The following is a 26,104-nucleotide window of genomic DNA, read 5'->3' on the forward strand; positions in this document are numbered from 1 at the left end:
TTGGGATGCAAATTATGCCAAATGGAACCGCAAAGCAGCGCAAGAGTTCCAACTTTTATTTTTGTTGCACTGGCTAATTGTTGTTAACGGTATGTTAATCGTTAATTAGTGGTATGTATGTTGTTAGTGGTAAGTATTTAATCGGGGTTTTTACGTCCGTTTAATGCGGTTCGACGGCGTCAGTCTTTATTCCTCCCAACTACTTTTCTTCATTTGCTATCACGTGTTTCATGGTGTTATTCAAATAATAACCGCGAATTCAAATTCTATACAGACAAATACGTAACAGCGGAACAATCTCTATATTAGCAATGAATATAACTATGTGATCATGAACATTTGAACGATGTATTTAGCAGAAAGGCTTAGTAATGCTTCCTACACCCAGTTCTCATCTTCAATCAACATTGAGAGTGATCTGAGCCATATACCGGTTTAGCTAAAAACCCCACCTTAGTTGTATGAAATCGTAACCGAATAGGTGGCCCTTACTACAGGGTGGTCTACCCTTGGATTAGATTAAGCACTACGATTATCACATAGATCATCCAGAGATCGTTTACATTGTTTGCTTACTGACTGCATTAGATGTGTAGAATAGTTAAAAATACATCCATCGTCAGCAAATCCAGCATCACAAACGATGGTTTAGTTGAAGTCTACTAATGCTTCGCTAATGCTGTTATCACCCTTTGATTGTTTTGATGCACAATAGAAATGGGCTTGGGACAGCTACTGTCCCTACTGCGCTACCATTAAATTCCTTAAATGTGTCCCCAAGACCTCAAGACATCATCGCTTCGGATACATTAGAAAAAAACTCCCCCAAACAACAAAAGGCAGCAAACGTGTGTTGAAAACTGAGAATTGTTTACACAGCGCAAAGAAGGCGCATCGGATACGCAATACGTCTTTACCGGGATCTTCCCCCGTCATAAATCATGCATCGCTGCCGAATGTACCGAATCCTAGCCAAAAGCCGAAGGGAATTTCAGCTGGGAGTACAAGCATAAAAGTGACCCATTCTATCATGAAGCAATTAAAATATTGACGCCATAAATAAAACTCTCACGTATCGAGCCGGAGCGCGCGCGACCAGTGGCCGAACAAGGGAGAACATCCTGACTGGTGTGCCAAAGCCAGCCAGCATGGGCTGTTGTAGGTCAGGAAAGTCCGTACCGTCCAAGCGAAAACCACCCCACCGTACGTTCCCAGTCCCCGCGGGTGTGTAGCGCGGAAGGACGGAGAAAAGGAAAGCATAAAATTATGCTGAGCGAGCACGACACACACTTCGGGTGGTGTTCGTGCGCTCCGAACGTTTATGTTGCTCGCTGCGAGCAGAAACATCAGCCAAAGCCGACCAGCGCAGCAGCACACGCGTTTTGTTGTTTGCTCCGCGGCAAACCGGCATCTCTCGAGGCAGTACGATCATAACACGCAACGCAGCGACCGTGTGTGCACGTGTTCTGGTACCGTTTGGCTCGTTCTTCGTTGTGGCGAGTTGTGGTGATCACACCGTCTCTTATGTGGCTACAGTGAATGTGCTGAAAGGATGCTAGTGCTTATCGGTGTTTAGTGGTGAATATTGTATCAACAGTGATTAAACTCTGCTCTGTGTACTAGGTGAAGCTAAATTTGTTCAGTGATTACCCCCAAAAACACACGGATTCACAAGTGACATCAGTGACTAGCTGCTCATTAATTTATCACACTTTACAATGAATCAATCGGCGATGGCAGAGGAGCCACAGTGTCACATAATGGATAAAAACATAGACTTCCACATCGTCCAGCTGTTCGAGCGGTTGGAAACGCTGCGCAAAGATCCCGGACCGAAGCTATCGCTCTCCGTGCAGGGACGCGCCAACATGCACAAGGAACTTCGCACGCTGGAACTATGGAGGTGGGTATCGCATTGTGATTGTAAGCTTCTGGCAGGTATTGCTCGTCCAGCATCAACATTCTCCTTGTCTAATTCTGCCAAACCATCCCACCGGCTCGTACAGCACGTTCAAAGAATCAATTAAAACCATACCGGGACACAAAACGTCGCTAATTAATCACTTGTACCAGGCAATTATCATTTCCGCTCGTCCGGAACGCCCGGAATACCCACCCCCAGCATGTGGACAAGGTGCAGTCAAGTGTTATGATGGTAGCTCTGTGTGTGCCTTGTGTTGTATTTCGGTGTGTTTTTATCCCTCACCTTCACCCACATGCCTTCTTCAATGCTATCGGTGACGCGCTTCACCGGATCACTGGCTCGCCAATGCCTGGCCGTTGGAGTCTCCGGGTTGCTTAAGTGTGGCTTACCGAAATAAATATCTAATGGTGCTGGAACATGCACACTTGAGTAAAATAAAAACTATTTTCCACCACACCATCCCAACACTCCGTGGAAGTTATGATAGGTCTATTAAAATTTAATTTCACTCTCAATGATCGACAGCGGCGCGGTCGTTGGCCGAAGATAACATAACGCTGTTGGTATTCGAGGCAAAAGGAAACTATTTTCCTTCAATGAAAGGTATTTTAAGGGGTATTTTTAACGCTCTGCTTCATGAGTTTAGTGTCCAATGTTTGTCTGTTTTTAATTTTATTGAATTTTAGCTTACGACAAATTGTTTAAAGTGGGAGTTTTTAAAAGACTTAACACGAGGTACACTTCCTTCAGAGAGTAGCTGATTTATTCAATATATTCCATTATTTTGTGTATTATCTTTTTTATAAAACATTCAGGAATAATGTTTCTTAAACGTTAAGAAGTACGTTGTTGGAAAAACCGGTTTTGAGTAGCTCCTTGTTATTACTTCAAAAGTTCTTTGCATTCCTTACCGTTCAACAACAAAAATAAAACAAGACCAAAAACTCTACAATACTTTCGCCTCAAAGAGCTCTTACCAGTACGAAGCATTTTCCAATGCACCTTCCGTTGTGACAAACGTGTCCTTAAGAAAACCCACAACAAACAGCAAAAAACGATCATGTTCGTTAAAATACAACCCCCCCTTAAAGCGGATGCTTACCGGCTTTCGGCTTAGCTGACGCGCAATCGGTAAAGATGTCGCGCGCACGGTTTCGCGTCTTTCGAGATGCCGTATGGCCCGGGAAACATCTGCATCGTAAAACATGCATCGTGTTTCTTTTCATGGTTCATCTCTTTCTTCGAAACTTTTTTGTTTTTTGGAAGCTGTGACATTACAAAAAAAAAAACGCTCTGCTGGTTCGAAAGCAAACCTGAGGAACTCAATACGGTGTCGTATTTTTTTTCTTCAACTTGTTTTTGAGTAATGGCGTTTTTGGGGTACGGGAGGGAGCATTACAAAGAAAAAAATCATAACGACACCAAACAACCATACCACTACAACGCAATCTACCCAAAAACAAAAAAATACACAGAAAAAATCCATCGTAATGCATGACGGATGTGTAACAAATGTGTGCGGCGAGCAGTTATACCAGTTTGGCGAAAATGTTTAAAGGATATCTTAAAATAAACTCTAACTAAGGACGTGAGAAAAAAAACACCATGACCGTTAAGATGACACACACGCACACACGCACACTCGCTTCATCTCCTGCAAGATCGCGCACGATCGTGCGGCCATCGAAACAAATCATCTGTCGTTATGGGTAGCGCGCCATGCGCTCCCCCCTAGTTGGAAACGGTTGACCTTGTGGTGTCGATTTTATGGAATTTTCGTCAGACCTCCCCCAAAGCGGGTCCATCTTTCCCCGAGCGAATGAAGCTAGGCAAACGGTAACTGTCCGATGCATCCTAGCAAGCCATGAAAATGTTTTCCCAGTCGTAAATCCCTCCTCGTGCAAGCGAGCACTGCCAATTTTCACCCCCAATGCGCTGCTGAGTGCGAGAAATTATTGCATGTTTGGCTATCAACGGAGATCTTAATGATCGTCCACAATAATAAGGGGACATCATCATCACCCATTCTCGGCCGCATCGCATCGGATGCGTGTTGTTCAAACAGTGCGACAGCGGCCATGATCGATGCAGTTCGTTTCTTTTGCGGGGTGGTTTCCCTTTTGTGCGCCGGGGAAATAAAGAATTTATCATCCTCGTCCTTCAACACCCCGAATCATCATGCCGGTCGAGCAGACACGAACATCTGGGCAACAATCTTGGATGATAATGGTGGGATTTCAGGTATTCGTCTAAGATCCTCAGGAAAATCCTAGTAGCCGTGTTTTATTTGTGTGTGTTTTTCCCCGGGGGTAGCAACAGGCATACAAAAGGGAAGGAGAACATGGGTCTTGTAAAACATGCACCTTTTGTGGGCTACCATAACACTGTCGCTGGCGCGCTGGTGTGAAAATGCAACCGTGTCTTTACAGCCAGATAACAACACCATCCACCGGAAATGCAAATGTTTACCGTACGATTTGCCAAAAGTAAAAACCGAAAATTCACCCAATGTTGTTCTCTTCCCAACCCCAGATCGGTCACGTCGGAGTGCCTGGCATCGTTCTTCTACGTGTTTGTCGTGTGCGGTGCAGCTGCTGGTGCGGGCGTCGGTGCGAGCGTTTCCTCACTACTGCTAGCGACATCGCTCGCCTCCGGACTGATCGTCATCGTACTGACGCAGTGCTTTCTGCACGTCTCAGGTAAGTTTTGGTGCGATAAAAGCATTCCAGCATTGCACCTTAAGGGAGGAAAAGGGGAATTTCCCCCAACGAAATGGCGCTTCGGTTAAGGGGGGAGGTTATGATTTTTTTTTCTTCTTTTAGTCGATAAATCAAGGAATCCCTTTGCCGGGTAGAAGGCTAATTTCATGTCAATATGAAATTCCCAACATAAATTAACAAATCTACATAAAATAGAATAACAAATTGAACTCGACGCATCTTTCGGGTTGGGTAGCAATCAGCACTAGACGAAGATGCTCACTTTACTTCGAGCAATATATTCTAGCAACAGTCCATTTAATTACGATGTAAAAAAAATAAAAACCATTCTTTGCCGTGCAAAGCAGTAAGTTCCAGTGTTTATCTAGGCGGCACAGTACAGCTTTTCCTTGTTGTTTTTCGACCATTCGAGCCTTTGGTTGCCTTGGTGGTAATTTATTAATTCACTCTCGCCCACACTCGCTCCGGGTTGCTCGAAAGTCATTTACCACAGCTGTGTCACTGGCAGCATGGATCTGGATGGGCACAATTTATGGTTGGTTCCGTCCAGTGCGCAGCCCCGCGCTAGTGTAATTATGAGCGGAAGGACCCCAAATTGGAAAACAAAAGCCTGCAATATTTTATCGATTTTATTTACCTTTTTTGTTGTTGTTGTGTTTGTCTTGCTTCTTGCTTGTAGTTCCTGCAATTGTACCCCACCCCGTACACAACCAATAATTATCCGTTCGCGGTATCGCGGTTGGCATTTTTTTTTTGTTATCGGTAAATAATATCTTCATCCGATTCGTTCTGTGCCAGTGTGTGTTTGGGGAGGGGAGGGGACAGTTTTCCGGTGGACCAAGATATCGATCGCTCTGGCGGGGAGATATCAAACTGCATCTGGGCACCGAGAATGAGGCCAGTGTGTGTCTGCTGCTGACGATACACCGTGCAATGCAATTGCCGGAATTGATTACTGAAGCGCCGGCCAGCTATTCGCCAGCTGCGCCGGGCACGTGTGCATGTGGGCCAAACAAAAAAAAAAAAAGAAAAGAAAAGCGAAACAGCAAAAGGGAAACATTCATAAATGGGGGATGTTCAAAATCAACAAGTGCATAAAACCGTGCATCTTTTGCAACTGACCGTTACCGGACGGGTAATGCTGCAATGCTTGAATGCAATGCGATCTCCGCCTGTATGTGACTGTATGTTCTGTTTTCTTTCCCTCCCTCTCAACCCCCCCCCCCTCCCTTCCCCTTTTCACTGGTTAGGTGCACATATAAATCCAGCTGTCACCATGGCCCTGGCGGTGACACGAAAGATATCAGCGCTCCGTGCCATCCTCTACATAACGGCCCAGTGCGGTGGATCGATTGCCGGTGCTGCCATGCTGTACGGGTAAGTAATGCTATCCTTTCGCTAGGTTTAAGAGACCGACAGTGCAGGTCTATTTTTTGTTAGACCATAGATTAAATACTTTAATTTATTTTGGAAATTCGTGAGGAATTTTTGAGCTTCTCGTAACTTATTGTGGAATTCGAGAAGATAGTTAGGACAAATAATTCATTGATTATGACAATAATCAACCTGGCTACATCGGGGAGGGGTACAAGATCCACCTGAAAAAGATCAAGGTCAAGGCCTTCTAAAATGGGACCCCAAACTGACCTAATACAGCAATTAAATTTCTACCCCTTACCAACAAAAAGGGCTTCCCACTGTACGGCGTTTTGCTCTTTCCTTTCGAGTGCCTTCCCTTGGTAGCATTTCTACCACTGCCCGGAAAGGGGTTCTTTTCAAGCTTCAAATACAAAATGAAAAAAGCTATATCGAAAACCTCACCGTTTATGAGACAAACGGCCCGAGCCGCCCCAGGTGCATGAGGTGGTTTTTGCTAAAAAATCCCAACCATACCAACCGGATGCCACCACCAACTTCCTTCTCGTGATGCTCCTTATTTACACCGCACGGCCCATCGCCAACTCAAGCAAACACTTGGAAATAGTACGGCAAGGGGCGACAGAATCAACCAGCAAATGATGATCCCCCCCCCCCCCCCCCCCCCCTTTACGTAGCACGTGCTCCCAACTTGTGGCGCGTGTGCACGGAACCGAAGCGATACACGGTACGGTTGTGCCCGGTGTTTGTGGCATAACCTCAATTTGCGCTGCCAGCCCGTGGAGCCCCCTGTTGCTGATGATAATTTATGGATGATAAAGGCGAGCGCGCTGCTCCGGGGCAGGTGCTTCCACCATCGCCGATGTGTGTGTGTGGACCCGGTTGTGGCGCACCTTTCGGTGCAACATGCTCCGCACCGGTTGGGGTTGGCCCGGGGAAGTTTAGAAAACTCGGCGCAAAAGCAATGGAGCCGTGAATGGAATGGACAAACAACAAAGGAAAGGGAGCAAAACAAAAAAAAAACTGCGAACCTAAGTGCCACCATTCCAGAACGTGCTGGGGGCATCTTGGTGACGCCATGCGCCGGCTCGGCTGCTCGATAATGATGATAACGTGTATGGGGGCATATGGGGGTTTAAGCTGCTTCACCGATGAAGTCGATGCGGTTCAAGCGAGCGTCTGTGTGCAGGGGGTCATGCAGCGAGAGACTCCAACAAAAAAGAAGAGTCTGGCCTGATGAAGGGAGCAGGGGTGTTTGAGGATTCTTCTTGGGTAAACATCGTGTGGAGATGTTTCGGTTGAAGTTGATCCATATTTGGGACATCTCCTACAATTCCCACAGCAGAATCTTCCTGTTTGCAGGAAAGGACCTTGCTTGAGTTGCTTAAGACCGGAAGGATTTGTCCTAAATATCCTGCAACCTATCTCGATCACGATCATCCTTTCCTCCATGCCACCACAGCAGTTGCACTAAAATATGCTGCAATTGTCTGGATGGACCGGCTGCTCAGCAGAAACACGGGCCGGAAACGGGATGTTACCGCTGAGACGCAGACCAACCAATGGTTACGATTTGATTTTTCCAAACAACGAACGGAAGTTCCTGCAGCATGCTTGCATACATTGTAGCTATTCTTCGCCGGACTTCTCAGGATCCTCTAGGGTCTCTACCAGGGATGCCTGGAGAGCGTTCTCTGTCCTATACCATCTGCGCATCCGTTCCACCGGCAAGGGCTCTTAAGGCGTTATTAGTTTTTTTTTTGTCTTTTGCATCAAGATTCTTTCCCATCGTGCATCGTGGTATCCCGCAAGCATGTTGTAGGAGTGCTGAGATGCCTTAAGATGCTCAGGATCAGCATTAGAGAAGGCAAGTTTCAATCAAAGAGCGTCTGTTTTGGTTTTTTTTTTCGTCCATCTTTCAATGATGAGAAAGTAATTTTTAAAAATGTTTCCCTTTTTTTCTGACCAATCTACCATCTGACGAGTGTCCTGGCTGTAGCGCTATTCGAATAGAGCGAAGATGGTTCGGTTTGGGTGAGTTACTGCACATCCTAAATCACCAAAAACAAAACACTTTCGGCGCACAGCTTTTTGCTGCACAATGCAACACTGCCAACAGTCTTTTCGGCGCACGGCAGCTGCCACCGCCGGACCACTGTTGGTGCCAGTTTTGCGCACTTCGCCATCATTTGTGGTTGCTTTTTGACATTGTTTGCTGGCAGACACTACGTACGGGCATGTACGGGACCGTCTTGCGGCGCTTGGAGTGTGTCTCCCCGGGTGGTACAGGGTGCGTTTCGATTATGATGATGATGATGATGATGCAGCTCGCTGCACGTTTGCTACCATGCTTTATGTCCGCATGTGTCCATCCGGTCGTGTGCGTCCTGTGCGAAACGTCTTCAAGATGCACCCGGTATGGCAGTGATGAATTGCTTTCGTGCGTGCGCCCGAAGCGATATTGGCAAACAACGGCGACTGCATACAATGTGTTCTGATACGCTGCGCACCGGGGTTGTCGTATGGACAGTGTCTTTGGTGTTGAAGCTTTGGAAGGAAAGGCATTCTTGCTCGTCTTCAGGATATTTCGAAGGGGGAAAATTCGATTGAATTCTTCGATTGATGTCGGAAAACAAATATGTCAGATTGAGAGGATCAGTAGACTAAGTTCGAGATTGATGATGACACAGTGGCAATGATTGACCACTGTTGGTTTGTAGAATCGGTTGTTGGGACATTGTGGCTATTCTTTACGTCTAGAGATAGAATACTTCATTAAATATTGCACAGTGGCTGAGACTTCTTCAGGGGTTATTTTTCGTTATTTCACGATCACTTCTGATGCTTGTGCTTATGAAGAAGGTGTCGTACTGAATAATAAAAGGGATATTAAAGGGTCTGTTCTGTTTCCATGGAAACTTACAGAGGTATAGGCAATAAAATGTCATTTCCATAAACGCATCAAGCACACATACGGGTACGATCGTGAGCTCTTTCGATCCTTGCATTTAAAGATCTCGTTCCGTTTGTATCCGTATGATCAATAAAGTCCATCAAACTGCATATGTCAACCCCTACAGCTGATTATTCAATCTGCATGCAGTAATCCCAATAAGTACAATAGATGCAAATGCAACCCAAATCGCCGATTAGTGACGTTGGTTTTTATTGCACAGTTGGCAACTGCCCCGGGACCGTTTGGCGCAAAGGGTTTTTGGGTTACGCGGTTTGCTCCGGTTTCAATTGGCTCGATCTGTTGCACCTTTACCCGTTTCTGCTGGCTGTTGGCTGGTTGGCTTAGAGGCAAACAATCGGATTCGGTAGACAAACTGGCACGATCGGGCAGGATGTTTTAGACTCCTTTCTCCACTGTTGTCAATAGTGACGTGGACTGGATGCATTCGAGTACGGATGCAATTGAATGCAATCCGAACTAGAGCTAGAAGAGTTCGTCGCATTGAAAAGGTAGATGCCGGGACAATTAAACAATAGCGTCGCTTGCCAATCAACCGATTCCCGGCCGGAGTCTATTTGTATGGCCAGGTGGTTCTAGGATATTCCCCTTGTATGCAGAATAAAAAGTGTCCGAACAGCCGAAGGACGATAGAACAAAGCGTAGGAAAGAAAAAGGATAGGCCAGTGGATGGTTCGAAAGCAAAAGGATTAAGCGCTACCAGCGAAAAGCGAAAAAGGGGTTTTTACCCGGGAAACGATCAGACCCCCGGGATCTGTCAGTGGGAAAATCCCTGGGAAAAGCATTTGGTAGCAAGGATATGCGCATGTGGACGCGCGAACAAAAGGTGAGCATGATTACGAAACGGTTTGTTAGCGGGCATGTGTTACGGTGGATGGATGCCAGCGTCTTCGACGTAATCTTCCCACCCTCAAAGGAACGGCAAGAAGCCCTTTTTTGCTGCCACGCTGGAAACGTCGCGATCATCGTTTTGCATTGTCCAGATGGTGTCAGATTTCGCTCGCTCTCACCATTCGCGTGGTTTCTGGTTGAGCAACACGGAAGAATATCTGTGGCCTGAAACGCGCGTGTTGCTTTATGTGTGTGTATATATCAACTTACCCGCTTCGAAGTTCCCAGATTCTCGGTGAATGCGCAACAGTTTGCTGATGGATTCTCTCTTTTTCATTGCTTTTGAGACCATTCTTCGAAACCTACGCTACGTTGCTTGATTCACATGCGCAGGAGGTCTTGCCGGGACGTCATGCGTGGCCAAATGGGACCCATCTTCGTGTTTCAATCTGTTGCATCTTGGGACGAGCATCGCAGTCGCGCGAACCACAAATGTTACCGTTTCTTCTGCATGGGAGTCTGCCTTTTGCTTTTTTTGGTCGCCATTTTTCTTCGAACCATGAAAATTCGACCGATCAAATCCGATCCTTTGCCTGTTGCATGGTAGGCGAACATCTTCGGAGGAGGATTTCCGATTTCCGAACATCTGCTCGCTGCTCGGATCCTTCGTTGTCTGGTTCTTCATTTGCCATCCCCGGTTACGCCACACGCCGCACACTGATCCGGTCTGGGCGCCATTGTTCTTTCGAGCCGAGCATACAAACAGATTTTCTACGGTGTGGAAAAATGCATCGCAATGCTAGATTACGTTCCACTGGCGTCTTTTGGCGGAGATGGATAGCGCCAAAAAATGGTAGCCCTAAAGATGGGACGGATGGGTTTCCATCTCGGCTGAAGCATCCTTCCCAGAGCAGCACAATAGGAATACCATTGGGATAGGGATTGTTTAGGGTTGAAGGAACTATCTGCTCCTCGTAGAACGATCGCCAGGAAGCAGCACGCAACAGGGATCAAAAGTTGACGACGTAATACGTTCTATCTTCGATTTTGCCCTTCCCATATTGCGCTGGCCAAACATCTTACGGGACTGGGCCATTTGAATGGTTTGGTTTTTGACGCAACCGGTACCGGTGACCTTGCGCTCAATTCGGTGTGAAAAGTAAACAGTAGGACCCTTGGGCTTAAACGACCATTGTAAACATCCCGATGGCGCCGATGGATTTTAATCTTCCCGGTGAACGATACAACGCTGTACGGTTGATGCGGCACGAATGCAATTCTGGTCGCATGTTTAGCGTCGATGGCTCCTGTCTGTCTGCCCAGACAAAAGGCAATGGGGTGTACCGTTTTTTTTTCCTTTTTGTTTGTTCTGTGGCTTTGTTGTTGCAGTATATTGTTGGTGCGGTGGTGGAATTGGCGCCAAATCGAACTCACATCCAAACCGCATTAATATCACATTTATTCGAACAATACTAGCGGACGGGTACTGAGAAAGATGAATGTCTGAGAGTGGAGTAAGGAAATGTAAACTGAAATCTAGCCTGTCCGAATGATGTTCCAGAAATGGATCTTTAAAGTTACGGTTCCAAGATAATCCGATCAATAAGTGTCAGTTTCGGGATAATCCAGTCGTTTGACTTCCGGTGAGGTGTTAATCTGTTCGAAATCCGACATTGAAACCTTGAAGCTCGTGAAAATCGTTCTGACCATTTGTTGATCTTTAATCGTGTTCTCAAGCATCTTACTAACTTTTAAATTTGTATGAAAAAAATCTATAATCTGTGAAGATTAAACCTCCAAATTTCATTTCTACACAATCTCCATCTATGCTTTCTTCTCATCGCTGGCGCTAAATCTAAGCTTTTAACAGCAATAATAAAACCTTCCAACGATGCATTAACGGAACAATGCTCTTTGTACTTTACGATTCGCAAACTCGCGTGCGCGTATTTGGTGCCCGTATGTCCCTGTCGAGGGAATTTGTGGCGGAAAAATTGTGCCATGTTTCATTCGGCGAAGATGAAATACAAATAAAACCCATGCTGCACGGTGCTACAGTACAGTCTCGGCAGTGCCGTCGCACGCTGCGCCACCACACGATGTCACGCATGAATATCCTGCCAAAATTAACTCGCCATGTTCGCGCGCCTGCCAGTACGGGTGCGTTGCTCGGGTGATCTACGTTTGTTCCATTTGTCTGCCCAGCCCAGACACAAAGAATTTTCAAGGGAAAAATCAAGTCTCTTACGGGTACTGGAAGCATGGTTTGAGTGGTTTTTTGGTAGAGAATTGTTTGTTTGTTTTGTTTTTGTTTTGCAGTGACATTTCGGTGGTGTTCAGAGATGTTCGCTAGACTTCAAGGTTAATATCCGTAGCAAGTTTAATTAAATGTTCTAAAAATAATTATCCTATTAGCGAATGCACTGATTTGCGTAAACGAATACCAGGATTTCTTCTCAAGCATTAGTTGTGTAATTAGAAGTAAATGTACCTTCAATTTATGTTAATAGTCGCAGACTTTTGCCTGAGTCATTTGTTGAAAAACTCGAGAATTGTTGTTCCATTTTGATTCTTATTTCCAATTTGTTATTATCTAAAATTATGGTATTTAATTATTATTTATTTCATCCACTGTGACGGCTTTCGTCGTATTATTATTAAGTCGACTGTTCCCTCATCGGCTTAATGTGGCACTACCTAAAACATTTATGGACAAAGACAATACAACATAAACCAGAAATTGGAGAAGGATACAAAGGACTACTGTGATAGGACTCAAAGGAGTAGACCTCAAGATAAGCCTAATGAACTCCATGTTCCTACAAGCCAAACATCTCGTATTGGTATAATGGAGGGTCTGGCGGTTTCGAATTCCACGCAGTACCACAGAGGATGGTCCACATCATGGAATCCGACCCCACAGCAACACTTTTTGTCTCTGCCAGATTGATATTAGTCAGGACATCCTCCGAATGGCCATCTCTGGACCTTTCTGGGGGACATGGGCCTTCTCTGACGCCTGTTTTGGCCAGTGAATCTGCCTTCTCATTGCCGAGAATTCCACATTGAGAAGGGATCCCGATTAGCGATGTCCTGAACGCCTTGATGAACATTTTCGAGTCGAGCAACTCAACAATTTTAACTACAAAATAGTCTTGGCTCTTTAAAGCTTTAATAGCACTAAAGCTCTCCTCTGTAAATATGAAGTCCTGATCCTGGTACTAACAATTATATATTAAAAATTGAAAAATATTAAGCATTAAATATCCTTGGGCGGTTGTCTAATATTAATGTATGAAATTTATACCCAAAAGTCCGACTGCTAGGTTCTTGCAATTCTTGCAATGTTTGAACAGATTTGATATCGATGCTCGTATCACAAGCACGTTGCTCGTATCACAAGCACGTTGCTCGTATCAACAAATAACGATAACATATTATAAAAGCCGCCTAAAGCAGCTACCAGGATCAGAATTCTTCATCCGTTCACTAAACAGCACATTATGCACCATTCACACCAAGCGGAAGCAGACTCTTGGTGTGTAGACTGCAGTAGATTACATTCCTCCCCGGCCGGGAAAGGAAGCTTTTCATGCAGCACTTTTTTCATCAAATTTGACTACCACCTCTCGAGCCATCGAACCCAGCTGATGATGAGAAGCGGCGGGGTTAAAAGGAGATAACCCGAAACGTGCAGCGGAATGCACTTCGGGCGGAGATGATCTAGATTGATATGTGCGCGTGGCCGGGTGCTACTTGGATATCATTAGCAGCTTCCTCCGTGTCCGTGCTTATGGCTGCCTATTTTCGGGTGTAGTAACATCTTAAAGATGCGATAGATGCGGCATGCTGGTAGCGCCCGGCACTGGTGAATGGGTTCCGAACCTGGGAGATCCTGAACTATTAATAAATATTTCCTGCCACGTGGAATGGCACCCAAAACGAAGAGTAAGAGAGAGGAAGAAAGGGTTGGAATAAAAAGAGTGCTCGGGGGAAAAAAATACCCGACCCTCTTTATATTTTCCTCGGTTAATTCTTTTCGGGGTTAAGATTTTCTCGTCCTCATGAAGGAAGCTCAATTCCTTCACTCGTTTTTTCGTTTTTTACAGTGTAAAGTTGCAGCAAATGTAATGTGGTAGAAATGTGAAAGGTTAAGCTGCATCGCTTATGAGTTTCCTTTCATAGCCGAGCAGGATGAAGGTGATCATCTGCTGTCAGTGCATGAGATGTGTAGAAATATAACGTGAGACATGCCGGGAAGGGATGAGACAAAAAAGTCTCCACAGGAGAAAGACAAATCATCTACACCGCTATGAAGGTGTAGGTTTTTTTTTCCTGGCCTACTATTACCCCAGCTTACGAGGGAGGATTAACACGGGAGAGTTAAAATGAATGGATTGCGTAGAAAGCTAAACCCATCCTTTTCCGGCGCTATTAACAGTCGTCGAAATTGAAGAGACTAATTTTGTGAGCTAAAAACACACACACACACGCATTATGTCAAGGCGCGCGTTGTGGAGTGGTTTTTGTGTGAGTTGGACAGAATGTTTTTTTTATATGACACAGTCGAGGCATAAATAATGGAACCGCCACAGCAAACACATCTGCCGGGATGTTACGAAGTTTGTTGGAATGCTGCTGCACGATGCCAACTGCCGCAACTGGTACGCTGTGTGCGTCGTTGTTAGGTTTCAATTTAATTTTCAAAAAATTCTCAAATTCCATCATCGGCTGGAGTTGGATGGCGCACTGGATGGTGAGTTGTGGTATGATTTATGCCGTACTTGGGGTAGTCATGATTTTCCCAGCCAGCAGCCAATGTGCAGACATAGTTTTTTCCCCGTTCGGTTCGGCCGTTTTCCCCAAACTCAATTAAAGCATACTTTAATGGAACCATAAGTCATTTCGGGGATCGTTTTTCAATGCATGTTGAAATTGTTGAGCTTATAAAAAATGATGTATGAATGGATTCCACTGATTTACTGAGCGGATAAAGCAGCATTATTAGTGCCATACTTATTTAGTATAACAAAACCTTAATGATAAATCAATCAACTACTTTTTGGACAAAGTCCCACTGATCTTATCCCACATTTTGTGTAGCTTGTTTAATAAATCGTTTTTCTTTTAAATGGTTCAATTGTAGCATTTTCTATCCTTTTGATTTTTTTATGATGATGCTCCGTAAAGTTTACTGTTATACTCCAGGTCAAATCTAAGATCAACGATTTAAGTGATCAAAAAGATTTCACATCAGAACTCGGACTCAGAATTCAAACTCATATTTGCCTCGGCAAGAAAATATTTTCAATTGCAGAATTAGGTTTTCCAAGGCAATGTTCCACATTTTGTAGAATTTTAATTATTGCTCTAATGCTCTAAAAAACTTAAACACTAGGGCATATAGGGAGTTTTATGTTTCAACAACGTCAGGTTGTTGTTATTAAATCCAGCATCCTCTTCCTGTGTGTGTGCAACATGCCACTAAACACCGGTGCGGTGTTCCAGCATCCAGCACCTGGCTGTAAGCCAAGAAGGATAGCATGCGTCGGCCACCACTGGAATGAGAATCCTTTTTTTTATTTCCCACAAAACTAGCGAAAAAATGCAGAAATAATTATAAAAAAGGAACACACACACAAACACACGGTCGTATGAGGTACTTTGGACCAGGTGCTACACAACACATCAGTCCGTATGTAAAAACGGTTATCATTGAACCGAGGCAGAGAGTGTGTTTTTGTTGTTCTCCGCCGGTGCGATGTGGAAGTATGTCAAGAACGGTACGGGAAGATTAAGGAATGAATGAACAACAAAAAAACATACTACAACTCCTCATACCGGGAGAAAGCGGAAGCAAGCACCGAACAAGTTGCTCAAGCTCGCCCGTGTGCGTTTCGAGCCCGTGCCCTGCCAAACACACCCGGAAGCGGCTCATCCGGTAGCGTTCGTGCGACAGGCGAAGTAATCCAACACCATTCATCTTCCTGGTCGACGCACAGATCGGTGCGCGTGTATCGGGATGCAGGAAGCGCTTTCGCGAAACACGTGGAGATCATGGCTGCGTGAAGTAGCTCCCGGTCCCGGTCAAAACGATGATGATGGACGAAAGTGCTGAAAAGTAAATAATGTGCGATGGGCAAGAGCTACCTACGGCAGGAAGCGTCTCTTGGTACAGGTACAAGGAGTGTGTTGCTTTTCTTATACTCCTTGACGGTCAAACTGCAAGAACCAGGATGGGCGGATGGTGTCCAATCCGGTCCAAAGTGAAATGTGTCCGACCCATTTTGACACGGGTCCATCGTCTTGTGGCGGATGTTGATAGCCAACGAAAATGGTTCCGGTTGCTGGTGACACCTGCACGGCCACATCCTCCGTGTCCATCGCCGGTGTGCGCATTATTCATTTTTCATGCACGCTTTGTACGCGTGTGTTTCGTATTCCACGTTTTTATAAACCCACCAAAAGCAAAAGTGAAAAACAAACGCAATGGAATGAAGCAACGAAGGAATGGACAGTGCGAGTGTGTGTATTTTTATCCTTCCGTTTTTCTTTTCCGAAAAAACCGAACCGGCCAGCAAATGTAAACCCGAAAACGTAATGTAATTACCTCGTGGTACGTTTTGGGCTTCTGCTGGGCTGTTTTTTTTATCGCAACCGGACGATCGGGTTGAGGAGCGCGTGTGTGCTCAGGTTGTCCCGGGTACGGCCAAAGCAATAATCATCATAACTGCACGTTAATGGGTCCGTGCGAGCGAGTGATGCACCTTACCGGGGGTCGATCGTAATGCATTACGGAGCACGGCAATCTAATGGAGAAAAGCCACTTTCTTTCGTAAATAATCATTAGCTCCCAGAACAAGGTGCCACTGGCATGTTCGAATGCAGTCGACGTCACCAAAGGATGGTTCTGAGGGAACCGGAGGGTGCGTTTTGGGGGTTGCAGCGATGAGCGGTCTGTCCATCACGCGAGTTTGTAACCAAGCGACCGAGCGAAAGGGAAGAGATGTACGTTGATAAGTACCTTTTTTGGAACAGTAAAATGACCACAACATGCATTTTGATTACATTTACATTCTTAATATTTTATACTTCCCTTGGTGTGTTTCTTATTAAAATTTATATATCCTGATCGAAATATGTTGAATAACTTTTACCGTCCGATACATACGATCGCTTGTTTTTTAAAGGTTGATTGTTAAAGTTAAAGTTATCTATAAAACTGAAATAATGCAAAGTTGAGACGAATGAAAAAGAAAATTTAAATGAAGAAGCAGTAATTTTTATTGTACGCTTTGTTGTCATTCTAAAAGGTCTCTTCATTATACCTCATTCATAAAAGTCTCGTCCTTTATTGGCTAATTCGCGATCTTCTCGTGATCGAAATTTTATTTCATTTAGAATGATGATGGTAATTATTTGGTGATATATTTGAACTATTCCGTGGACGCTTTAAAATTTCCCAACCAAGCTCCTTGAGTTTCAAGGTCTTTGGACACTAAATGAATTTTAATGATCTTATTCAAAATTGATACCCTTTTTTAGAAAACCATTACAACAACCAATCATGTTGTTACGTTTATAAAAAAAATAATGGTCGTGAATGGTTGTAGTTGCGTTCGATACGAATATTACATCGTTTAATATACGTCGTATTTTTTACATTTTTAAAAAAGATCATGCGATCTTGACATAACATTCATTTCCTTACTTCTTCAGTTTGTTTGTTAAAATTTCTACATCTATTAAATAACGTTTTCAGAGCTCTCATAAAAAATATCGTTATAGATTGTGAAGGATTCATAGTAACAAATTTACATTCAAAACTGTTTGTAAAACACAAACTGTAAATGAAACTTAAATGTTTAAAAATGGCGACGAATATGTAAAAATCATATCATATCATATCATAAAGGATTATTTAAATTTTCTCGTGGAGGTAGGTTCAACGAACCTTCTAGTTTCATTCTGTTCCTTTAAAAAAAATAACCTGATTCTGTTCCGTTCCGATAATATTAAACCTTATTAGAACTCACTAGTGTACAGAATCCGTCCGCAATTGTACATTTGCTAGAGATGTGTACATTCGCATTCCATTTCATTCCATTGCTAGTGCAAAACACAAAAACTAAAGTAAATTATACAGCATTTCCATAAGAAACGAGTGCAAGTGTGAAAATGGCACTAACGCATGGCAACGACCTCAATTCGCCGCAACGTTTCTCGAGCGGAACCGCTTCCGCAGGGAAGGCAAAACCATCTCGACGCTGCCCGAATTTCGGAAGAATTATGTTGCTGATGAAAATATTTATATGCACTGCTTCCACTATTTTTCGTGTCGTTTTTCATTCGGCAAAACAAAAACACAATGCACATCCCGGGGCTGGGGGCGGTTGAGGGTGGCCGAAGCAACGTGCATGGGGCGGCATGCCCAAGGCATCGAACAATGGGGAGGGAAAAGAAATCCCAACATGCACCCAACCGTGCATAGGGCCTGGAAGTGTGCACGTGTGCTGAAAGTGCACAATGCACACTTCCTTCGGTGGTGCATTTTCTCTCGATAAAAAAAAACTCACACATTGGTGTTGCTCCTTTTTCGGTCGGTTGTGATGGAAAACAACACTTTTCTGGAGGAATAATTTGAGTAAGAAGAAAGGAAAAAAACGAACGAATCACAACGAGTGCCACTTGAACCGCGCTCAAAAATGCGAAGGGGCGGCAGTAAGATGTAACCCCGTGCAGCAAAACATGCATGAGCAATCCGGAAGTATAGAATATCATCGGGCCAGGCAGCATCCCGATTATGCTGGGGACATTTGCAGTTGCTGAGTAAAACGCATAATTATGCACGCCTGGCACCGTGCCCATCCGCCGGAAAAGGTTTCTTCGGGAACGGTCTGTCAACTGACACGCACCGAGATGAGGCCTCGTTCGTCTACGGTTTGTCACCCGAGAAGCCCGACCATCATCGAACTGACGAACCGTACCGGCACGATGTTGTGCTACATAGTTTTTCAGTAATAAAGAGAAGCTCTCGAGCAAAAGTACTCATCTTGCCTGTCGTGCGCCGTGGTTGAGATGCGTTCCCCCCTCACTCGTTCCGTTTTTGCTAGGGTGGACGGGTGGAGACGTGCACTCCGAAATGCACCCATTTCATATGTTTTCCTACGTGCGATTTGATGAACCGAGGATGGATGGAAACCGATGGATGGCACGTCTGGATCAATCGATCAATATTTTAATCATCGTCCCGTTCCCGTCCCGTCGATGTGTGCTGTGGAAATGAGTGACCCGCAGTACGATGTTTGTTTTACTGTCTGCGATCGGGATCGTGCAACGCGATCTTAACATAAACATGCTCATTAAAGTGTCCTTGATCCTGCTCTTTTTTGTTCGGCGTCGTGGGAGTAGAGCGTGCTTATTTACTTTTCTTTCGATAAATGGGGTTGTTTTGTTGAGTGACGAAAGGGAAGTGTTTAAAGTACACATACACACCCATTATGGAAGCGTAGCACTTGAACTCGATCAATAAATAATCAAATGAAGATCAGTGTAAAAAAAGATAAATAAGTTATGGATGTGTAGCATTTTATTTACGATGCAATATTTTTGTAATCAATTATGTTGTTTTGAATTTGATTTGTTTATATATTTTTTAATTATTTTTTGATACACAATTTTCAACGTAGAAAATATAAATAGAAAATAGAAAACGGTTCCAAGATTTTATTTTACCTGTATATCAACTTTTAATGAAAGATTAGAAAATATTAACAGTAACATTAAAATAGTATAGCAAACGAGAAGCCATTGTTATAAAATTAACTTCTAGTGTATGATTTTGGGAAGTTATAAAAGTTTTTACGAAGAATTCGATTTACAAAATATGTTTTTCTATCAAACTATTGCAAATTATTTGAGGTGAAGTAGTGAAGTAGCAACCATTTCTGCATTTTAAAAGTCGAAGTAGGCCATGAAGAGATTGATGTAGAATTTTCGCACCTTTCTCGAACTGTTGCAAGTTGAATTCGATTTTGTCTAAAGCTTTCCAAAATTACGAATGGATCAGTTGGGAGTGCTTTATACAGAATTGCAAATAAAACCCAAAAAGTGAAAAGTCCAGTTCTCAACATCTAAATATTTCGCTTCAGCTTAAAATTCTTGTCACGTTGCACAGAAGTATTCGAAACTTTCTCTTAAACTTCCAAAAATAATTCGCCCAAAACTTGGACCAACAGCCGAAATAACTGTTTTCACGGTCAAATTAACCAATTTGTGCAACATTACCGCACAACCGTAGTTTATATGCATTAATTTCTACATAATATATGCATTTAATGTTTATGATCCAAGCACCCGAAAAAAGGGTTCAATGCCCTTTTCTCATTGCATTTTTCGTCATTTATCTTCTTCGCGTGCTGTGGCATGATCCATTCTTGACATTTTGCTTCCATCGAATGTTTACTCCATCAATGCATAATTTCACGGCAAAAAAAAATGCAAATGAACGGTGTACCGAAATGGTGGAAATAAATTTAAAGTTTAATGAAATTCTTATCAATTAGTGCACCCAGTGCGCTGGTTGTTGCGTGTGTCGTTCGGCAGTTAATGTGCGGTGTCCAGTTCCTTGCACCAATTGCTTCGCCGTTGCTGCGGTACCAGCGCGTAAAAGGATGCAGGATGTTCCCATCCAATCCGTGTGCCTGGCCTATTGTTTTCACTTCTGTCATCTTTTCCATTTCTTTTGCGAGGAAAAGCGACATGGCGAAACCGGGCGAGCGTCTCATTTTTCCCACGGGCACCCAAACAGCATAGCGAACGGTCCATTCATCGTCAGCTGCAATTTTGCATCGGCAATTTTGCAGTGCAGCAAGCAATCAATTTGCATATTTCCCGTCACAAAACTTTTCGGACGCCTGGCGGATCAATTTTCCGTTTCCCATACGATGCTTGATGATGATGGTACGGGTTTGGACATGTGTTTTTCTCCGCGTAAACTCCTGTACACTTTTGCCAAGCGTGTAGGTTGCAATTGTTAAATTTTATTGCTAATTTATGCGTCCCACAGCATGGGACGTATGTTTGCTTGCGGGTTTTACTCGGCATTTGCGTGCAGTGCAAAGGCAAGATTTTGAATTGGCGGTTGTGGTTGTGCAAAACGATGTCGGTCGTTGATTTGCTACCATCCTGCGGAGGGAGAAACACGTCTCCTAATAACAAAAGAAATACGGGACGGTTCGCTCCGTCATGCGGTTCGCCACAATTAAGTCATTTTGAGTGCAAACAAATTGTTAATGAAATAGGCAAAACTGTCCTCTTTTCATTCGCAATAATAGAATTAAAACTCCCCAGCGAAAGTCCCAAGCAGGCCACGTGCTAGCGGGTCAGTCGACTCGTACGGAAACGGAAATAGTCTGATGATTTATTCCGTGAGTCGTGCCTGAATGCTTGATGGTTCGGTTCTTGCCGGTTCGGTGACATGCTGTTGACGTGATCGGCGTTCCTTTCTTCCCGGCGCCGGAAGATCTGCTGCGAGCCGGTTGAACGTGATTCGAAACGCAAACGATGTCGACATTGTTTTCTGGTTGCATCAAGAACAACAGAAATATCGACATTTGGCTGCAATGATCACGGGTCGAACGGGGCAAGTGAAAGCATCGCCCTCGCTACTCGGTGTTTAATCGACCGGCGTATTATTTGTGTCACAAACAACAGAAAAAATCGCTTCCGATTCCGAATGCTTACGTCGTGCCGTTGCGTCAACAAAAGAGTGCCAGATTAACACCCATGCCGCACTTAACCTTCGCGCGCAATGAGCTGCATTCACAAAACCTGCTCGAAACGCATCGAAATATATTCCCGATCATAACGATGGCCATAAATCTCTCGCGAAACAAGTGGCCTCGGAGGATGATTATTTTTTATGGCCCACCACCGTACTCGTCCTTTTTGCTGATTAACGTAAGCCAAACAATAGACTACACTGCACTCTGTCGCCCGCCCAAATGGTTTGCTTCCTTTTTTGGGTGTTTGGCGAGGGTTTTCCGACCGATTTTCCTCGTGGAAATGATACACTTTTCCACCCAAAAGAAGGAAAAAGTCCGGGCCCAAAAATCCGGGGTGTCCTCCCTGTAGGGTTTATCCTTTTAGCCGAACATGTGAGACCCGTGTTGGTGGTGCCATATGCAAATAAATAATAACCACAATCACCGTGGGCGCAACCCGCGTATTCCATCCGATCCGTTTGTTATTGTTGCTTCTTCTGTGGCCCTTCGGACGAGCGGACGGAATCGGAAGGGACGGTCGAGTGGCTTAGTCACACGATTGGGTTAGAATGAGGAAGTGATTGCCGGGTAATAACATCTGCATATGCCAACAATTATGCCCTTCCGAGGCAAGTGCGGAAGGATTGTCCAGGATGGGAAGACTGCTCCGGGAGGGACTCCCGGACAGATGTGAAGAAGCCGAGGTAGTTGCGGTTTGAACGGAAGAAACACTGCTGGAAGAATGCTGGTGTGAGGTGGAAGTTCTCCGAAGCGGAAGCAAGCTAACGAATCAATTATCCTTCGAGCACTTCAAGTCATCGACAGACGCCTGACGAGCATGATGGATCCGATGCCATTCCGGACATTGTCGTTTTTGTGCAGCGAAATGGTTTTGTCGTAACAAAACGTTCCAATTTCGATCGCTTTCGGTGCAATTACTGGCGAGTGAACCTGACAGAGAGAGAGAGCGTGTCTTTGTTGATTGTGATCGTAAAAGTTTCAGCGGTTTTAAAATTGATTGCTCATCGGGAAGCTGCAAAATTAAACCGATTGGCCAATTTTTGTCCTGCACTTCCGGCCGATGAGTCGAGTGGGAAACGGAACAGTGTGCTTGTGGTAATAACGACGCACTTGTCCCTCGTGGCGGTTGTGGACGATCGCCATAAAAAAGTGTAACAAACTGCTTTGACCTGCAAACCCACTGCGGTGCCGCTTTTTATGTCTGTGGTGAGCTGAAAAAGGGGGAAAATGGCAACATTCACACTTCCGAACACACGCCGCGATTTTTCCATCGCGCCCCTAGCGCCGTTTCCGAACCTCCGAACAGCAACAGAGGTCACAGAAAAACAAACAACTGTTCGTACTATTCCCTCGTCCTGGCCAATTTTATCCCTCGACGCACTCAGCGGCAACAACCCTCCGGTTGTATGAGGTTAACTCGCACCCCTCGGATGCTGTGGCAGGGGAAGGAATCGGGAAGGCTCAGGAAGAACGGAACTGTTGATCCTCCGATCGCAGATTACGACACTGGCGGTTGTGGTGTGAGCCGGAACAGTTTAAACTCCCTCCGTCTGGACATGTATCAATTACAGCGATGAACTTTAAAATCCACTTCCCATCCCTGGAGGATGCCCTCAAATTGCATAACACGCAACTTGTACAAGTACGCTCTTTACCTTCTGGCAAATCGGAACTGGTTTTCGGAACAACAGAAAAAACTATCCCCTCTTATTCATTGGATTTTTAACCACAGTACAACCCTCCGAGTTGTCCGAGTTCGGTCACGCACAATAGAGTCTAAAATTGCGCACACAGCAACCACAAAATGAAAAGGACTCACAGACCCTTTGCCAAACCGGGCACTGGCTCTATGAGTAATGAATTTTAAGGTTGTGTTACGGTGTTGTAATTGAATTAAATTCCACTTGTTGTCGCTCCCACAATCACCAAAAAAACAGAAGAACCGGATATCGGAACGATTTATCAAACTTTTCATCGTGACAAGTGACGGTGGGCGAGCCACGATGATGGATGAAGGCTGTTTGCTAGTTGCGCGCCGTGGGCACAGTTGTTGGAGAATTGGTATGAATTGAACGCCTAATTGCGCCGTATGCTTCTTTTAAAAGCAGTTCGGATATTGAGCACAGGTTGAGGATGATATCCAGAAGATTATTATGTAAGAGAAATTTTACAAAAAACAGCTTAAGCCGCTAACTGATGCGTCATCAACCGAATCGGAGATTTTGCTACCGTTTTGCTTATTGATTCTTCTGACACAATGGCCCTCATAAGCATTGATTATCGTTTGATCTTCCAATATGCAAATCATGCCACATCTAGAAAAAGGATAATTCCCGCTTAGCCGCATTTACCTTCTCGATCTCGGCAAATGACCCATACCAACCCTCCGTGCAATTAAACCACGATGAGGTTGCTATAAATCCTGACAAACATTTTTCCCTCCGGATGTTTAATACAATTTTCTTCTCTCCTTTGCAGCGTAACAGTTCCGGGTTATCAGGGTAATCTTCAGGCGGCTGTTTCGCACAGTGCACAACTTGCACCCTGGGAGCGGTTCGGGGTCGAGTTTATCCTGACGTTTATCGTTGTGCTAGCGTACCTCATCTCGACCTGTTCCTTCAAGAAGTACTTCGGCTCGTCCGCGATCGCTATCGGTGCGGCGTACAGTGCGTGCAGCTTCGTATCGGTAACATGATGAAAACCCTTTAAATGACGCATTATACTAACAGAAGCATTGTAAACTTCCAGATGCCCTATCTTAATCCAGCCCGTTCCTTGGGTCCATCATTTGTGCTGAACAAATGGGACAACCATTGGGTGTACTGGATTGGGCCGTTCTTTGGCGGGATTATTGCTGGGCTGATACATCAGTTTGTGTTCACACCGAAGCAGAAGTCGAGCAGCAAGGCGAAGAGTGCCAACAGCTCGAGTGTGTCTGCGGTCGCGGCCGACGAACCCAACAACTACACGGTGGACGTGAGCAAGATGGCGGCCACGCAAGGTATCGTGGGGAAGTTCCAAAACGCACGCCATCACAGCGGTACGCTGCCGTCGCGCTTCTGCCATAGTATGTACGCGAGCAGCGATCAGCCGACCATAAAGATTGAACCGCTGGAACCCATCTACGGTGCCGCTAGCAAGTCCATGTTTGGCAAGTCTCCGCAGATGTCTCGTTCGAACCTGAACCGCTCGCAGTCGGTGTACGCGAAGAGTAACACGGCGCTGCATCAGGAGATCCCGGCCACGGTTGCTGCTACGGCCACACTGCGCCCCGGCGTATTGGTTCCCGCGCAAAGTCTATACCCACTGCGCGTGACCCAGCAGCAGCAACAACAGCAGCCCCATGTGCACACCCAAAACCAGAACGTGCAGAACCAGCTCCACCAACGATCGGAGAGTATCTACGGGCTACGCAATACGGTTCGACAGCAGCAGCAACTGGCGGAGCATCTTACCCAGCAGCTAGCGCCCCGACCGAGCCACTCGGAAGCCGGCCAAGCGTTTCAGCCCATCTACTCCGTACGCAATAATCCCAGCTGTTCCGCCGATGGGCTGCGGGATGTACACGAGCAGGCCGGGTAAGTGTCACCGAGCGCACCGTCCTAATGTCGCACCAACTGACGCAATGTTCTTTTATCTAACGAATAGTTCCCTTTTCTGAACCTCCTCCTTCCAATTCAGCTGCGATAAGGTCATCAACACGCTAACCCGCACCGAGCGGCCAGAGTCGGTGTACGCCGCCACGCGGCGCATCCATTCGACACATTCGGACGACAGTTCGTACGGCTCGTACCACGGAAATGGGCAGGGCAATACGCCGCCCACGCGTGACCACCAGCACGGTGCTTACGGTGGATCGTTGCTGCATCCGGCGTCAAGCTCGCGCACGCTGCCACACCCGCACGGCCACCGGGGAGTCGTCATACACGATCCGAGCATGCCGCCTCCACCGCCACCGCTTATGAGCTGCAGCTAAACGCGTGAAGTATCGTTGCAGCAAATCGTCTAATCCACCAATGAAACTCGTGTCGTAGTCGTTAAGTGTACAAGTTTTGCGTGTGTTGTACTGCTGTCACACGCGCAATTTACAGATAGTGATCCTATTAGACATCTAAGCATGTTATTTATAAAGAAAGGAAAAACAGTACGAATCCACAGAAAGCCCCGTAGAGTGTAGTAATTTATGGCAGTTCCAGAGCATGTCACCCGCTCCTGTATGAGTTGTAGGTGAAGACTGAACAATAAGCCGAAGTAGGCAACGAAAGCCAACCAAAAACCTATTGTATTGACATGCACTGTGTTTTAAGAATTTATGGTGAATAAAGTGTAATCATGGTTAAAACTTGCCACCGTTTGTGTGAATTTGGATTTACAATAAAACTTCTTACAATATCCGTAATAATAACGAGGAAAAAATGAATATACGCTGAAAGATCGATTTCACTCAATGCGCTCTAAAGACGAAAATGTTTACATTGCATACCTTTAGGCG

General features: G+C 45.1%; 1 protein-coding gene across 1 annotated transcript; it reads left to right on the plus strand.

The window, feature by feature from the left end:
- Positions 1 to 1,718: 1,718 nt before the first annotated feature.
- Positions 1,719 to 25,941, plus strand: LOC128303226 (neurogenic protein big brain-like). The gene is made up of 6 exons (XM_053040104.1): positions 1,719 to 1,903; positions 4,457 to 4,623; positions 5,895 to 6,021; positions 24,091 to 24,298; positions 24,361 to 25,190; positions 25,294 to 25,941. Exons 1-6 carry the CDS (start codon positions 1,719 to 1,721, stop codon positions 25,586 to 25,588), a joined length of 1,812 nt encoding a protein of 603 aa, XP_052896064.1. The 3' UTR covers positions 25,589 to 25,941.
- The last annotated feature ends 163 nt before the right edge of the window (positions 25,942 to 26,104 follow it).

The sequence above is a fragment of the Anopheles moucheti genome, chromosome 3 (assembly GCF_943734755.1).
Source record: "Anopheles moucheti chromosome 3, idAnoMoucSN_F20_07, whole genome shotgun sequence".
In the NCBI taxonomy this organism is placed as follows: Eukaryota; Metazoa; Arthropoda; class Insecta; order Diptera; family Culicidae; genus Anopheles; species Anopheles moucheti.

Bases quoted from the DNA above. Each gene is read 5' to 3' on its own strand.
- LOC128303226 (XM_053040104.1), top strand. From the start codon at position 1,719: ATGAATCAATCGGCGATGGCAGAGGAGCCACAGTGTCACATAATGGAT. The intron at 1,904-4,456 runs GTGGGTATCGCA...TCCCAACCCCAG, and splicing joins CGCACGCTGGAACTATGGAG to ATCGGTCACGTCGGAGTGCC. The intron at 25,191-25,293 runs GTAAGTGTCACC...CTTCCAATTCAG, and splicing joins GATGTACACGAGCAGGCCGG to CTGCGATAAGGTCATCAACA.